Below are 15466 nucleotides of genomic sequence, written 5' to 3'. Positions count from 1 at the left end.
TATTTATCTTTTTCTGACTTATTTTACTTAGCATTATACTCATTATACTCTCTATCTTCATCCATGTCATTGCAAATAGAAAGATTTAATTTTTTATGGCTGAGTTATATTCTGTCATATGTATATATCCATGGAGATATGTATATCAATCCATTATGTCTATGTATATTTATCTGTATATTTGTCTCACCTCTTCTTTATCCATTCGTCAATTTTTGGACACTTGGGCTGCTTCCATATCTTGACTATTGTAAGTAATGCTGATCTTATATGTTTAAGGTCATTTGCATTTCTTTTTTTGTGAACTACTTGTTCATAACTTGTGTGCATTTTTTATAGATTCCCTTTTCCCCCCTCAATTTTTATTTTTATTTTATTATTATTTTTCAAGATTTATTTATTTTAGAGAGAGAGAGTGAGCGAGCTTGGGGGAGGAGCAGAGGGAAAGGGAGAGAAAAACTCAAGCAAATTCCACATTGAACACAGAGCCAGACAGGACCTTGACCTCAATACCCATGAGATCATGACTTAAGCCGAAACCAGAGCTGGATGCTTAACTGACTGTGCGACCCAGGCATCCCTTCTCCTCAATTTTTAGATGCTTTTTATATATTTGGATAAATAATACTCTCTGATGAAACTTTCAAATATTGTGGTCTTTAGACTTCACTTATGCAATTTTCCTACGTAAAAGTGTATTTTTACCTACTCTGATTTCTTAGCTTCCTCCTTATTCTTTCTGGATTTTGAGCCATAGTTTGATCAGTGTTTTAAAAATTCCACTTTTATTTTGGAAAATTTCTTTGTTACTGTATCTGTGATTTTTTTTTTCCACCTTAAGTTTAAGTAGGAACCTTTCTGGGCAATGGTAAATTATTATTTATTGGAGCAGCCAGTTTATCAACCATAGTAATTCTGACAGAGCCATAGATCTTTGTAATCATGGTAATGCCAAGACAGGAAAGGGACAGAGCATTGTTAGCCTCCTTTAAATGAGACTTGTTAAGTAGCATATCCCTTCTGTTAGTACACACTAATTCACAATTCTATCCAGAGATTTTATTTTCTTCCTGTGTCCCATTTTGTGAGTAATTTGATCATGGGTTTATACTTGGAATATTTTTCCTGATCTGTAAATGAAGAGTTTAAAGAGGAGTCCTTCAGATCCTTTCTAGCTCTTAAATTCCAGTATGCTAATGAATTTCAAAGCTTTGCCTTTTATTAGATATCCTATCTGGATTCTTTTTCCCCTAAGATTTAAAGTGTGTTTTTCCTGCTTCCTACCCTGTGTTCCCTTTAATTCTTCTATTCTAGATTTCACTGATTTAAAATAGCCTTCATTCCAAAGGAGAGTTACAATAAATAACTTAAAAGAGTTATAATTAATAAGTTATATTTGTTGAGGTCTTGGTTTAACTGCAGAAGTGACAGTTGTAGAGCTATACAGTTTTTATGTAACCACGTTAGCATTTTACGTTAGTGGCAAGGAGTAGTAGATTACAAATGGTGAGTAATTTGCATTTATTTTTATGAACAAAGAGTATCTAACTTTACATCGCTATTACATGGCACAGGCAAAAGAAGAAAGCAGAGTGACATAGTATATAGAGGTGAGTGAGGCTCGGTGTGGTTAGGAAGGAAGCGGTGAGAAACTCAGATGAGAAGAGTCCACAGAAAATCTGAGCCCTTGCTATTTACCTGATCCTAAACAATGAGAACTGATGGTGTTTGGCAGCTGTTCAAATAGATGGTGAAGGAATTGGTAAAGAAACACATTACACATTAAATCATTTTCTAGAGAGAATGTTGCTGGTCCTCCATCCCCAATTTTTAAAAACAGAGATCTCTGTTTTAGTCTTGGACCATTAGTTTTACTTCTGAAATGGCAATTTCCAAAGGTGTGGGTTATTTTCACTATTGTGTTACTGCCATCTGGTGTCCACGGTGGTGAGTTTGCATTTTTTCCTGTACCCAGACTTTTTCGTTTGGTTTCATTTATTGCCAAGAAGACACTATTAAGCCAAAAGGAAAGATTAAGGTATTTTAAGATCTGGAATCCTGTAAAATTTATGAAGATTGCATATTGGTTGGGACTTAGAAGTTACTGCTTAAGTTTGATCCTATGACTCTAATGTATAGTTTACTGTAGTCAACCTATTTAACCCTCTAAGCCTCAGTTTCCTCAAAGTAATTGTGTCTGTCTTTTATGAGTGTTGTGAAGAATGAATTAAACAGTGTGTAGGAGGCAGAACAGTTGTGCACTCAGTGACTATTACCTTCTGTCGTAAACATTGCTAATTATAAATAATATCATCTAGAAAATTATTACTATATATTACTGTGTGTTACTAATTTATATTGCTAAATATATTAATGTTTAAGAATGAAATGACCTAAAGAAGTATAATTTTACTGATGATAGTTTTTAATGTCTGTAGTAGCGCTGTCCTTAGGAATAGCACTTTTTAATGGATTTAATAAATATCCATATACAGTAGACAAGAGCATGCTACTTACAGTGGACATTGGCTACTAGAATGTCATGGTACCTTGGGGACTATAGTTCATACTGCTCATTTTACAGATGCAAAAACTGCAGTCCAAGGACACAAAACTACTTAGTTGCACAATAGGACTCTCTCCTGGGTTTTTTATCCACATGTACTGTGTAGACTGGGCACTGCCTCGCAGCTCCCCAGAGTAGAATAAGACATGGAATCAGGATTGTGCTGTAATTGACTATATCAGGGTTTGAAAGAAGGTGGATTAGAACATGAAAACCTCTATCTTTAAGTGTTTATTTTATTTAACATTGGTGTAAGGTGAAGGATCAGCCAGCTGGAGAAAAAGCCTCTCTGCCATATTTGTGCACAAATAGTTAAGTACTTCCATTAGTAACTTTAGAAATGGATGCAAATAGCATGCAGTAGTTGTATTTTCCAATCTTCCATTCTCTTCTCTGTCTCCAGGACACACTGTCCTCACCTTTGTCACTACATTTATCATACTGAGGGAACATTCTTGGTTAATTTTTTCTTTCACATACTTGACTATTAATTCCTTGAAAAGGAGCATGTCTTTCATCCTTGTGTATCTGGAGGTTAGTATGACACTGAATTCTCTGTTAAATGAAGAAATCCCCTTCCAGAGCATTGTAATTTTTGGATGAGGCATTAGGACGAATGGGTGGAACCTTCCACCACAGCTTTTGAGAATTACCTAAAGACTAATTCAGGGCTGAACCTTTGAAGGCTTAAGGAAAAGAGCAGTGTCTCAGGAGTGAGAAGTAGTTTGACATTGGTTGATGTTTTGTAGAATTGAGAAACCAGCAAAGGGTACTTCTTCTCTTTTTTTTTTAAGCAAAGGGTACTTCTATTGTCATTTCTCAATTGAAGGGTGATCTTTCACCTCTCTTCCTCACCTTCCTTTCTTAATGGTGTGACTTTACCTTTCTATGGCAGCCTGTTCTCTCTCCTTTCTTTCTTTCTGTACTATGCCCTTCTCTATGACCAGCTTGTACAAGGGGGTTGGGAAGAGGGAGGGGAATTGTGATAAGTTCAGCCAAAACATCGAACATGTGCGTGCCATACTGAAACACTAGGCTCTCGAGCTGGAATACAATTAAATTTTTGCCCTTGAGGGCTGAATAGTAAGGAATACGTGTGTGCAAAAACCTCATTCTGGATCGATGTAACTCCTGTGAAGGCACCTGTTAAGGACTAGCAGTGGGGAAGTAGAGAGGAGGGACGGCCTATAGAGTTGCCTTTGAAGGGAGGGAGAATGTTCTAGGAAGCTTCACCGGCCTGTCATCTGAAGGGTGTGGGTAAGATCTCCCATGATGGACCAAGGAGTTCAAGCTCAGGGCATTCAATCTTTTTATAATGTCTCTTAAAATAAAAAAATCTACTTTTCCTCTGACGTGTGTAATCCCTAATTCCACTCATTTTGTGAGAGGCTTTGTATCACTGTCCCTCTGCTTCTAGCCCCCCTGGTTCATAGGGGTACAAGAATGAGGTACAATTACTATCATGTGGGGAGAGTATCAGCACAATTCAGATCATTGTAAGTTACTTTCTTTCAGCCTGAAGTGTATTTGGTTTGAATATTTCTTGAAGTGGTGTTCCTTGACTGCTTCAATAGTCATCCTAAGAAGTGCTGTGTTTTCTCAGTTACTTGTTATTGTGTGCTTTCACATTTTAAGTAGGACTGTTAGAACTTAAAAAAGGTATTTTCTCCTGAATAATTTTTTTTTTTCTTTCCCAGTTGCCAAACCAAAGGGGATTTGGCGATGGAGGCTTTGTTGGAAGGAATACAGAATCGGGGACAGGAAGGGTAAGTTTGTTATTGACCTTAAACTTCTCACTAAATTATTTAGTTAGTTTATTTATTTATTAAATATTTTATTTATTTATTAAATATTTTATTTATTTATTTGAAAGAGAGAGAATGAGAGAGACAGCATGAGACAGGGGAGGATCAGAGGGAGAAGCAGACCTCCCACTGAGCAGGGAGCCCCGATGCTGGGCTGGATCCCAGGATTCCAGGATGATGACCTGAGCCAAAGGCAGTCACTTAAGCAACTGAGACACCCAGGCGCCCCTCTCGCTAAGTTTAAAAAGCATTTCCAAGTTATGCCTCTGATCATTTTGTGCCTTGGGTATAGAAGCAAAAATGCTGAGTGGAAGCTCAGCCGATCCATGTCCTGTCTGTGGACAGCATCTCTCTCTGGGGTGTTTGCCTTATCTCAGCAATGTGGAGCTAGCTGCTTGCTTTCAACCCACTCTCAATTTTCTCTTCAAAAGTGAAAAGTTGAAGTTCAGAAGTTTTGTACATTAAGAACAAATGCTTTTATAAAGAAGTATTTAAGCTTTCTAAGCTACAGCTTTCTGTGGCTATTTCTGGAAACCTGTTTGAATCCAGTACTTCTTTGTCTACTTCTTTTTCTGCCTCTGAGATATCTGGCATCTCCTGTAACTGTGAAGGACAAAGGTCAGTTTACCATAAGGTCGGTTGCAGTAAGTTTCTAGTAATAAGGTGGGAAGAAATAGTTGAAATACATCTGCCTCAAGGATGCGTTTCTTGAAACAGTTCTTAAAATTGTATTGTCATTTTCCCAATAGCTTCCTCACTTCAACGGCTTTTTATTTTGGTTAGCTAAAAATGTGACAAGCTTGCCTGGATTCTTCCTGACAGTGTTTCTAAAACATTACAAAAGGGCTAGTTGTTGGTTATGGAAGCATTGCTCACAAGCCTGACTTAGACATCAGTCTTGTGTTTGATGGAATGACTTAGGCTTCAGAGTTGGGTATTAGAAGAAAGCAAGGTACATAGGGGAATAAGAAATCACCTTAATATGAACATGGAAGGGAAAAGCTCAGAAATCCTTTTCTTTGTCTCTAATAAGTTCTTTATTGACATCATTCTACCTCAGCAGGGTTTACATCTGCTATATTTTTATACAGGAAAGAGGAAAAAAATCATGGGCATGTGTTCTTATTTACAGGGGATTTTTGACATCCTGTGAAGCAGAACTACAAGAGCTCATGAAACAGATTGACATAATGGTGGCTCATAAAAAATCTGAATGGGAAGGGCAGACACATGCTCTTGAAACTTGCCTGGACATCCGTGAACGAGAACTTAAGGCCCTTAGGGGTCAGTTGGATATGAAACACAAAGAGGTAAAGCTGTTGATTCACTCCTCTTTTTGGTATTTGACCTTGGCTTTTATATTAAATATGTTTCTTTTTAAAAAAATTCTTTGTTTAAGTTCAACTTAGTTAACGTGTACTGTATTACTAATTTCAGGAATAGAATTTAGTGATTCATAAGTTGCATGTAATACCCAGTGCTCGTTACGTCACGTGCCTGCCTTCAAGCCCATCACCCAGTTACGTTATCCCTCACCCCCCTCCCTCCAGCAGCCCTCAGTTTGTTTCCTAGAGTTAAGAGTTGCTTATGGCTTGCCTCCCTCTCAATTTTCATCTTATTTTTTTCCCTTCCTTACCCCTATGTTTATGTTTTGTTTCTTAAATTCCACATAGGAGTGAAATCATACGGTATTTGTCTTTCTCTGACTGACTTATTTTGCTCAGCATAATACCCTCTAGCTCCATCCACATTGTTGCAAATGGCAGGATTTTGTTCTTTTCGATGGCTGCATAATATTCCATTGTATATGTGTGTCTATACACACACACACACACCCCGCCTCTTCTTTATCCATTCATCTGTCAATGGACATCTGGGCTCTTTCCATAGTTTGGCTGTTGTGGACATTGTTGCTCTAAATGGGGTACATGTGCCCCTTTGAATCACTTTTTGTATCCTTTGGATAAATACCTAGTAGTGCAATTACTGGGTCATAGGGTAGCTCTATTTTGAACTTTTTGAGGCACCTTCATACTGTTTTCCAGAGTGGCTATACCAGTTTGCATTCCTAAGTATGTTTCTTAAATATTTGCTGAAAAAAGCATTTGTATGTCGACTTAGTTTCTATATTATATTTTAATTCTCATGGTTTCTTTTAGGAGAAGAATTTGTTGTGAAAACACATAAGAATATTAATATTTATTTCAAGTTATATTTGTATATCAATATTTATTTCATATTACCTTGCTCACATATAATACCTAACTTCTTTAAGAAAATGTAGAGGGTGTATAGCCGTTATCCTATTACATGCCTTTATTAACATTGACTTGAGTTTAGTGAACATTGCTTTTGGCTTCATTTTATGGCTAGGGTAAAAAAGTTAAGCCCAAAATTTAGTAACTTGCCTCTTTGGGTTCGATTTAAAACGAAATTCATAAAACCCTTAAAAATTTTTTTATTTGCCCTTGTTGAAAATTGGGAGAAAAGAAAGAAAAGAGAAAAATAAAACTTACTTGCAATCCCACCACCACTAGTTATTGGTGATTTGGGGGAAAAATTTACTAATATGCTGATCGATTTCTCACAGTTTAGCTGATACAGTAAAAAGAAGAACATAGAATATTGGAAGGAAAGTAGAAAACACTTCTAAGCCCAAGAATTGCTTCTAAATGCCTGGCATCAATGTCTATGTGAGGGTTGGAAAAGTTGTAGGGAGGCCCTGGTCCCACGCCCCACTTTGCTGGGCTCCTACAAGTAGAATCACCACACATGAGTACTGTTGACTCAGCTTACTCGGGGACACTTCTGTGAGTCTACACACTGACATTATGATTCTTTTGATGACACATAGCAAGAGTGTCATTTTAAAAACGTTTCATGTAACAAGGAGAGGATTAGTCATCATAAAAAGTGTTTTATGCTTGTCAGGGGAATCTCTCAGTGGCTGGCCATTTGCACTTTGGATCAAAGCAGTACAGAATACAATTGGCCACATCAAATTCAGTTTTCTGTGAATGCCATTTGCTAAACTGGAATTTATTTTAAAACTTGAGTAGACCTTAAAGAATGTATTTTAAAATTATACCTCATGTAAAGATGTAGAAGATGGCAAAAAAAATACATGGAATGATAATCATACTTGATTTTTTAAACATTGTAATTTAGGTAGGGTCAATGCTCCTTGTCTGGTAAGCTACTTTAGCTACCACTTCTTTATTTTTCCTGGGGTGAAAAAAAGTAGTTTTGTTTAGTAAGTCAAAGTGATTCGGTTTCCTAGCTAAGAAAAACACTATATCTATCTATCTATATATCTATATATATATCTATATATATCTATCTAAGTTGTTTATTTTGTTAGAAACCCATTAAAGAAATTCCCACGTGCTGTGATTATGAGAATATTTAGTCACTCTGAGACTGTTTAAACTTATTCCTGTAGCTTGGTTTTAATCTCAGGGGCATTACTACCATTACTTAATACCTTAAAAAGAAATTAAAGGGATTGAATGGATAGGTTCCATGGTAAGGATGTGAAGATTACAGTTTTGGCCTGGGGACATAAAAGAAATTTAGAATTGTAGCTGTCTGGTCAATTTACTGCTTCATTGATTGGGTTGCTGAAAGTTGATTAAGTTTCTAGAAGTAAAATGCTTTTACCAAATGCTAGTAATGGGACTCTATCCCATAGAGTTCTTCTGTGAAATTGTGTGGTTTTTAACACGTTCATAATCTACTTTGATATAGGAGTTAGAAAATAGAGCTTTAAGTTTTTGTCATTCTTATTTGTTTGAAAGTTCTAGGCCTAGAAGCTGTGCTATGGTATGAACCAGTGCTACGGTATGAACCAGTGCTACTCAAACGACACTGAGATGGAAAGCTTTCACGAGATTGTGAATCAGTATATTGCATCCTCCACTTCATGGAAAGTTTTGCTGCGTAAAAAAATGCCAGCTGCACTAAACAGTGTGTTTGGTGATGTCATTGCTTCACATTCTGCCTCAAGCTCCTTATCTTGCGCTGGATTGCTGTAGTGATCAGCTCCAGCCTATGTGCAGATCATGCTTGTGGGAGCACTAGCATAAACAGTTCATTTTGTAAGTGAATGCTTTAGCTGTTTTCTGATTACATTGTTGGGCTTGGCTGTTTCTGCTGGTGATAGATAACTCCTAATGCCATGCAGAGCAGGCTGACCTGATGAAATGAGTGAGGAACTTGGAGTCCTAACTCTGTCTCTTTTCTGCTGATTGGCCTTGGACAAATAATCTTAATATATCTGAGCCTGTTTCATCATGTGTAAAATTGGGATATAATGTTTTTGTCCCAGGGTGGTTATGAAGAGTGAGTTACTATTTAAGAAAGCTTTCTGAAAACTCAGTTGTATCTCAAACAATCTGTTATTTCAACTCTTTCTTCTATCATCCATACTGGCAGTTTCAAACCTTAGCTCCTATTTTTCTGCCCAATGCCATTCCTCACTCTCAGCATTCATCCTCTTTTTCTCCTTTTTTTTTTTAAAGAAATTTCAGTATTGGTGAGTGCCCATTATTGACTGGATCTTGGTACAGAAATAAAATTAAGCAATCTTATCTTCTCATTTAATATTTATGCTTGCCACTTGTAGTAAATAAAAAGATAAATGGTTCTGGAAGGCGCGTAAGAAAAACCAGTAATCACCTGCCCGCCCCTCAGAAAGTGGGATTCTGGCTTCTCTGAAGCAGTCATTTCGATGCCTTTAATTCTTTCTTTTGGTATTTTCCCCATGTTTCTAAGTGGCATTCAATACTGATTTTTCTGAATTTTCAGTTTTAGCTATTTATCTAATGACTTGCTGCTATAAGAGATGAGTTTTGCTCTTTTATATAAAATTCACATCCCCTTATCCTGCCAGGATTATAGATCTTAATTTTTGGTTAAATTAGCATTTAGTATTTACATCATTAAAATGGCAAATATTATTCACATCTGAGTCAGAGAGTGTAATGATAAACTTATTTCTTAAATAATTTTTTGTCTTCCTGGGAATTTTCATTTGCTTTTAAAAATGTACCTACCACTGATTCTTCCCAAACTCTCTGACACAAGTGTAAGTCTTCTATGTATCTTCAAATATATCAGGTAACCTATCTATGATTTCTTCTTCTTTCTCTTTTTTGGAGCTTGCCATTCTCAAATAAGGATAAACTATTATCTAGGTTAGCTGGATAGCTGTTATTTTGGCAACTCCCTTCACCATTATTCTGAAGTTTTTCCTGCTTTTCTCCTTTTTGTCTCTTTGGACTCTGTCATCTTTGTTTATTTCTCCATTTTTGGTAGAGCATACTTTTGAGATCTTACATGTATAAAATATCATTTTTCTCTTTTTACATCTGATTGAAAGTTTGATTGGATATAGAATTCTGCTTTCAAAGTAAATTTATTCAGGATGTTTTCAGTTAAATATGAATCTTTCAGACTTTAATATCTGGTAAGGACAGGCTAGTTATTTTGGGCCAGCCCATCCGCTGAGGCCAACTACATAAACTAAATTAAAGAAAAAAGTCTGCTTGAAGTAGAGTACTAAACAAGCTAGTGAAGAACCAGGCCAAGATCTCTGCTGGCTAGAGGTTGAGGGAGGAGCCTAGGGCTTGGGACAGTTGAAACTAGAGAAGGTAGCTCAGAGGATAGAGACTAAATGAGTTTTTGATAACTTCAAGGTGCTAAGAGAATAAATGATTTGGTGTCCAAGGCAACTCTGACCCCTTCTTACTTTGGATTGGGACCCCAAAAGGCAGCACCCTAGGAGGGAGGATGGGCTAGATATAGAACAAGCCCTCTTGAAATCACCACTCAGCCATAGACATTTAAATTTCTCAAATTAGTTTAAGGGGATCTTAGAGTGCCACTGTCTCTAAGCATGTCCTAAGTGCTAAGGCTTCTGGGAACCTGGAAAAAGTAAGCTTAAATTTTCTCCAAAGGGGGGAAAACACCATTCTGGGGCTTAAATTGTTTCCTCAAATAATTTTGCAAATACAACACTTGGTACCCACTCAGAAAGTAACCCCTGACACAGAAAGACAAGCGACAAAAATGCAAAAAGGCAGAAGCAACAGAAGATAGAAACAGGCCCATGGCAAATCTGGATACTGGCATTACCATGCTCTGACTTTGCAATAGCTATGTTCACTGTGGTCTAGGAGATAAAAGATAAGATTGAGCACTTAAAGAGTGGAAAATTTAAAAAAAAAGTGAAATGAATGGAAATTATAATATTGAAAAATAAAGTAACTGAAATTAAGGCCTTTAAAGATTAAAAGATAATTAATGAACTTGAAGATAGGTCAGAAGAAAATGTTTAGTATAAAGCATGGACAAATGATGGAAAATATAGAAGAAAGATAAGAGAAAGAAAATTCAGTGAGAAGGTATAATATGAGTATTTTTGGAATCCCTGAAGGAGAAAAAAAAAATGGACTCTGTCATCTTTGTTTATTTCTCTTCTGGACAGAAGCAATATTTGAAGATAAATTAAGATTTTGCCAAAAGTGAAGAAGGTCATGTATTTAAGAAGTCTGAGAATCTCAAGCAAGATAAATAAAAAGAAATATTTACCTAGGTTGAAAACTAAAAAACAAAGAGGAAATCTGAAAAACAATCAAGGAAAAAAAACAACATTATTTAAGAAGAAAAAAAGATTATCTACAAACAGCTCCGAACAGCTGACTTGTCTACTAAAACAGTGAAAGCCAGAAGACAATAGAATGATCCTTACAAAGAAATGACTTTTCCCCCTTGCCAAACCAAAAATCTATACCCAGAGTAAAGATAAAACAATGACATTTTCAGATTAATAAAAATTGAGAATCTGTCATTGACAGACCCACACCAAGGAAATACTAAATATTCTTCAGGCAGAAGGAAAGTGATCTCAGATCGAAGCTCAAGAGATAAAGGAAGAAATGAAAGGCAACAGTAAATATTTGGGTAAATCTGAGTGAATATTGACTGGATATAACAATAGTAGCATTTTCAGTTTAACATATATGTAGAATTATAATGGCATTTAAGTCTGGTTGGGGTATAAATAGAATAGAAGTATTTCTTTAGTCCTTGGGTTGCTTGGGAATTGGTAAAAACGACTAATGTTAGATATAATAAGTTGCAAACCCATGTTTTAATCTCAAGAGAACTGTTTAGAGTATATATTGATACATTAGTAGAGTACATATTTTATAATCTAATAAAGGGAGAAAAATGAAATGATAAGTTAAAATTTCCAAAGAGGCCAGAAAGGCCAGAAAACGATCATAGAGCTCAGTAGGTACACATTGCACCTAATAAGATGAGAGATTTAAATCCAGATGGGAGGTTCCCTGCGCTCTGAAAGTGCGCCTGATACCACTTTGCTCTTAGGAAAGACTTGTATCATTACCTGTTTTCGCTAGCTGACAGAAACCTGAAGAGAATTTCTACTTTCATGAAATGATCACTGTTCTTTGCTGTAGCCATTTTGACTTGCAGAAGGTTTCACAGGAACACTCTATTTTCAGATAATGGGGGAAACCTTGTAGGTCCTTTAAATGTAATTGCATACAGTGGCCTAATTAAAGATGAAAATTGTCCAACTGGGTAAAAATAAAGTCAACCATTTGGTGTTTATAAAGATACAGCAAAATTGTTCTTGTAAGAATTTTGTTTCTGGTTTTTTAAACTGAGATAAAACATATTAGTTTCAGGTGTACAATGTAATGATTCAGCATTTGTATATATTGTGAAGTGATCACCACAGTAAGTCTAGTTACCCTCTGTCACCCTATGTACTTACAAAATTTTTGTGGGTGTGGTGAGAACTTTTATTGCTCCAAAGATTTAGATGCCTCTATTTTCTCCTTTATTGATATTATTTATTAGAATATGAGTGCTAAGGCATTTGGTGATTGATATTTTTATTTTATTTTATTTTAAATTAATACATACAATATTATATTAGTTTCAGGTGTACAACATAGTGATTTGATATTTATATACTTGATGAAATGCTCACCAAAACTATAGTTATCATCTGTCACCAAAAAAAAGTTATTATAGTATTATATAATATATTATATAAAATATAATATTAAAGTTATTATAGTATTATTGACTATTCTCTATGTAGTACTTTTTATCCTTGAGAGTTATTTATTTTATAATTGAAAGTTAGTAGCTCTTAATTCCCTTCATCTGTTTTGCCCATCCCCCTGCCTTCCTTGCTTCTGGCAACTACCAGCTCTCTGTATTTATGAATCTATTCCTGTTTTGTTTTGTTCACTTGTTTTGTTTTTTAGATTACACATATAGGGGAATGATGAGAAGTTTTAAGATCTGTTTCTTGTTTGTTTTGTTTTTGAAATTGCCATTCTATATTGTGATTATTACCTAGTATTCCCCATTTTCCCTCTCCCTCCTCACTTACTAATAGATGAAATTCTAACCAGTTATGGAGAGACTTAGAGAGAGACTGATGGGTATTGATGGAGGTGAGGGCTGGTCATGAACCAGCTGTGGCTGGTATTAAACTATTGAAGAATGGTTTAGGATAGTGTCCTTACTCTGGTTGGTGGAACTGATTTCTCTGAAGTGAGGTAAATGATAAAGTTTCTAGGCTCCTGGTATCTTTCCACCTGACATTATTATTCTGTTCTTTAATTTATATATTTTTTTTCTTGAAGACTCACTGATCTTTGTTCAGTATTCTTAGTTTCCAATGTTGTTATAACTTTGTGTATCTAATTTTTAATGAGTTTTTTAAAAATAAAAATTGTTAGGGAGAATAAATCAAATAGCAAGTTTCCATTTAAATCTAGAGATTTTATTTATTTATTTATTTATTTATTTTTTACTTGTGATATTTTTTTTATTAATTTTTTATTTTTTATAAACATATATTTTTATCCCCAGGGGTACAGGTCTGTGAATCACCAGGTTTACACACTTCACAGCACTCACCAAAACACATACCCTCCCCAATGTCCATAATCCCACCCCCTTCTCCCAAACCCCCTCCCCCGAGCAACCCTCAGTTTGTTTTGTGAGATTAAGAGTCACTTATAGTTTGTCTCCCTCCCAATCCCATCTTGTTTCATTTATTCTTCTCCTACCCACTTAAGCGCCCATGTTGCATCGCCACTTCCTCATATCAGGGAGATCATATGATAGTTGTCTTTCTCTGCTTGACTTATTTCGCTAAGCATGATATGCTCTAGTTCCATCCATGTTGTCGCAAATGGCAAGATTTCATTGCTTTTGATGGCTGCATAGTATTCCATTGTGTATATATACCACATCTTCTTGATCCATTCATCTGTTGATGGACATCTAGGTTCTTTTCATAGTTTGGCTATTGTGGACATTGCTGCTATAAACATTCGGGTGCACGTGCCCCTTTGGATCACTACGTTTGTATCTTTAGGGTAAATACCCAATAGTGCAATTGCTGGGTCATAGGGCAGTTCTATTTTCAACATTTTGAGGAACCTCCATGCTGTTTTCCAGAGTGGCTGCACCAGCTTGCATTCCCACCAACAGTGGAGGAGGGTTCCCCTTTCTCCGCATCCTCGCCAGCATCTGTCATTTCCTGACTTGTTGATTTTAGCCATTCTGACTGGTGTGAGGTGATATCTCATTGTGGTTTTGATTTGTATTTCCCTGATGCCGAGTGATATGGAGCACTTTTTCATGTGTCTGTTGGCCATCTGGATGTCTTCTTTGCAGAAATGTCTGTTCATGTCCTCTGCCCATTTCTTGATTGGATTATTTGTTCTTTGGGTGTTGAGTTTGCTAAGTTCTTTATAGGTTCTGGACACTAGTCTTTTATCTGATATGTCGTTTGCAAATATCTTCTCCCATTCTGTCAGTTGTCTTTTGATTTTGAGATTTTAGAAAGATTATTACATAATTAGATGTTTGACTTCCTAAGGAGTGGGGTATTACCATATACCACTGAGAACTTGTTTTTATGGATAAGTACAAAGGTTATTTCCATTTTTTATGTTTCAAGGGTATTGTTTCAATGCCAGTAATAAAAAATGCTACTACCTTTTTGCTTCTAGGTTGGAATGTTGCGTCAACAGTTAGAAGAACATGAAAAAGTCAAACAAGAGATGGCCATGGACTATAAGCAGGAGTTAAAGAAACTACATGAAGAAGTGAGATTTTAATTCTATTATGTATTGTATAATTCTTTCTCTTTAACCACTAGAATTTTGTCAATGTGCCCGTTTCTACTTGATAAAGTAGGAAGTATATAATCCATGGGAGACACAGGGGTAGAAATCTATTTCTCTGTTCTGTGAATCCAGGCAAAAGAGTCTTGTCAAATTATATGTTTGGTACAGGGATTCTAAAATGTGTTTCTCAGTTGAGTACCTGGGAAATAAAGCTGTTTTTATATAATACTATGAAATACTGTTACCATTATTGATATCAATATTGAAATAATGATATTTTAGTTTTTTTTTAAGATTTTTAAAATTTACTTGACAGAGATCACAAGTAGGCAGAGATGCAGGCAGGGGGTGCGGGGGCGGGCAGTGAAAAGAAGCTCCCTCCCGAGCAGAGAGCCTGATGCGGGGCTTGATCCCAGGACCCTGGGACCATGACATGCGCTGGAGGCAGAGGCTTTAACCCACTGAGCCACCCAGGAGCCCCGATATTTTAATTTTTGAGTTAAATCAGTTACTAGATTTTAAGTAATGGAGAATCCAATATATTCAGAAGCATTTTGGGATAAATAAGGAAAGTAAGAAAATTCTAGCAATTTAATATTATTCCTCAGATTGGGAAAAAAACACTGCTTTTATTTTTATTTAATTTCACAATACTCCTGTCCTGCTTATTGAATATCAGTGCTCCACAGGAGAATGGCTCAAGAACCACAGGGGAGGAATTTTTATTTGCTGCCTTTATCCTGGGTGTGGTTTATGGGGTCCTTAAGTGCAAATTGTAATAAAAGCCAAAGTTTTGTTTAAAGAGTATTTTTCCCTCAGTTTTTTTCTTCGATGCAGTATCTTTCTCTTCTAGTGTTTATTTTTTATATGCAGATTTGAATTGTTTTGTATTTAATTTGCAAATCTAA

The 15466-nt window shown here is 36.0% G+C and overlaps 1 protein-coding gene across 13 annotated transcripts in view; it reads left to right on the top strand.

Annotated features, from left to right (window-relative positions):
* The window catches only part of CEP63 (centrosomal protein 63), a 55061-nt gene that overhangs the window by 4879 nt on the left and 34716 nt on the right, over window positions 1–15466 (top strand). For all 13 annotated transcript variants that reach the window (XM_045088882.1, XM_045088879.1, XM_045088886.1 and 10 more), the window contains exons 2-4: window positions 4264–4332; window positions 5504–5681; window positions 14442–14537. In XM_045088882.1, the coding sequence (XP_044944817.1) occupies window positions 4289–4332; window positions 5504–5681; window positions 14442–14537 (318 nt within the window). In that variant the 5' untranslated portion in view covers window positions 4264–4288. The remainder of the gene's footprint in view (window positions 1–4263; window positions 4333–5503; window positions 5682–14441; window positions 14538–15466) is intronic.

Source organism: Mustela putorius, unplaced genomic scaffold (assembly GCF_011764305.1).
Source record: "Mustela putorius furo isolate JIRA1106 unplaced genomic scaffold, ASM1176430v1.1 tig00003834_pilon_pilon_pilon, whole genome shotgun sequence".
In the NCBI taxonomy this organism is placed as follows: domain Eukaryota; kingdom Metazoa; phylum Chordata; class Mammalia; order Carnivora; family Mustelidae; genus Mustela; species Mustela putorius.
This window is presented reverse-complemented; position numbering and strand designations above follow the sequence as displayed.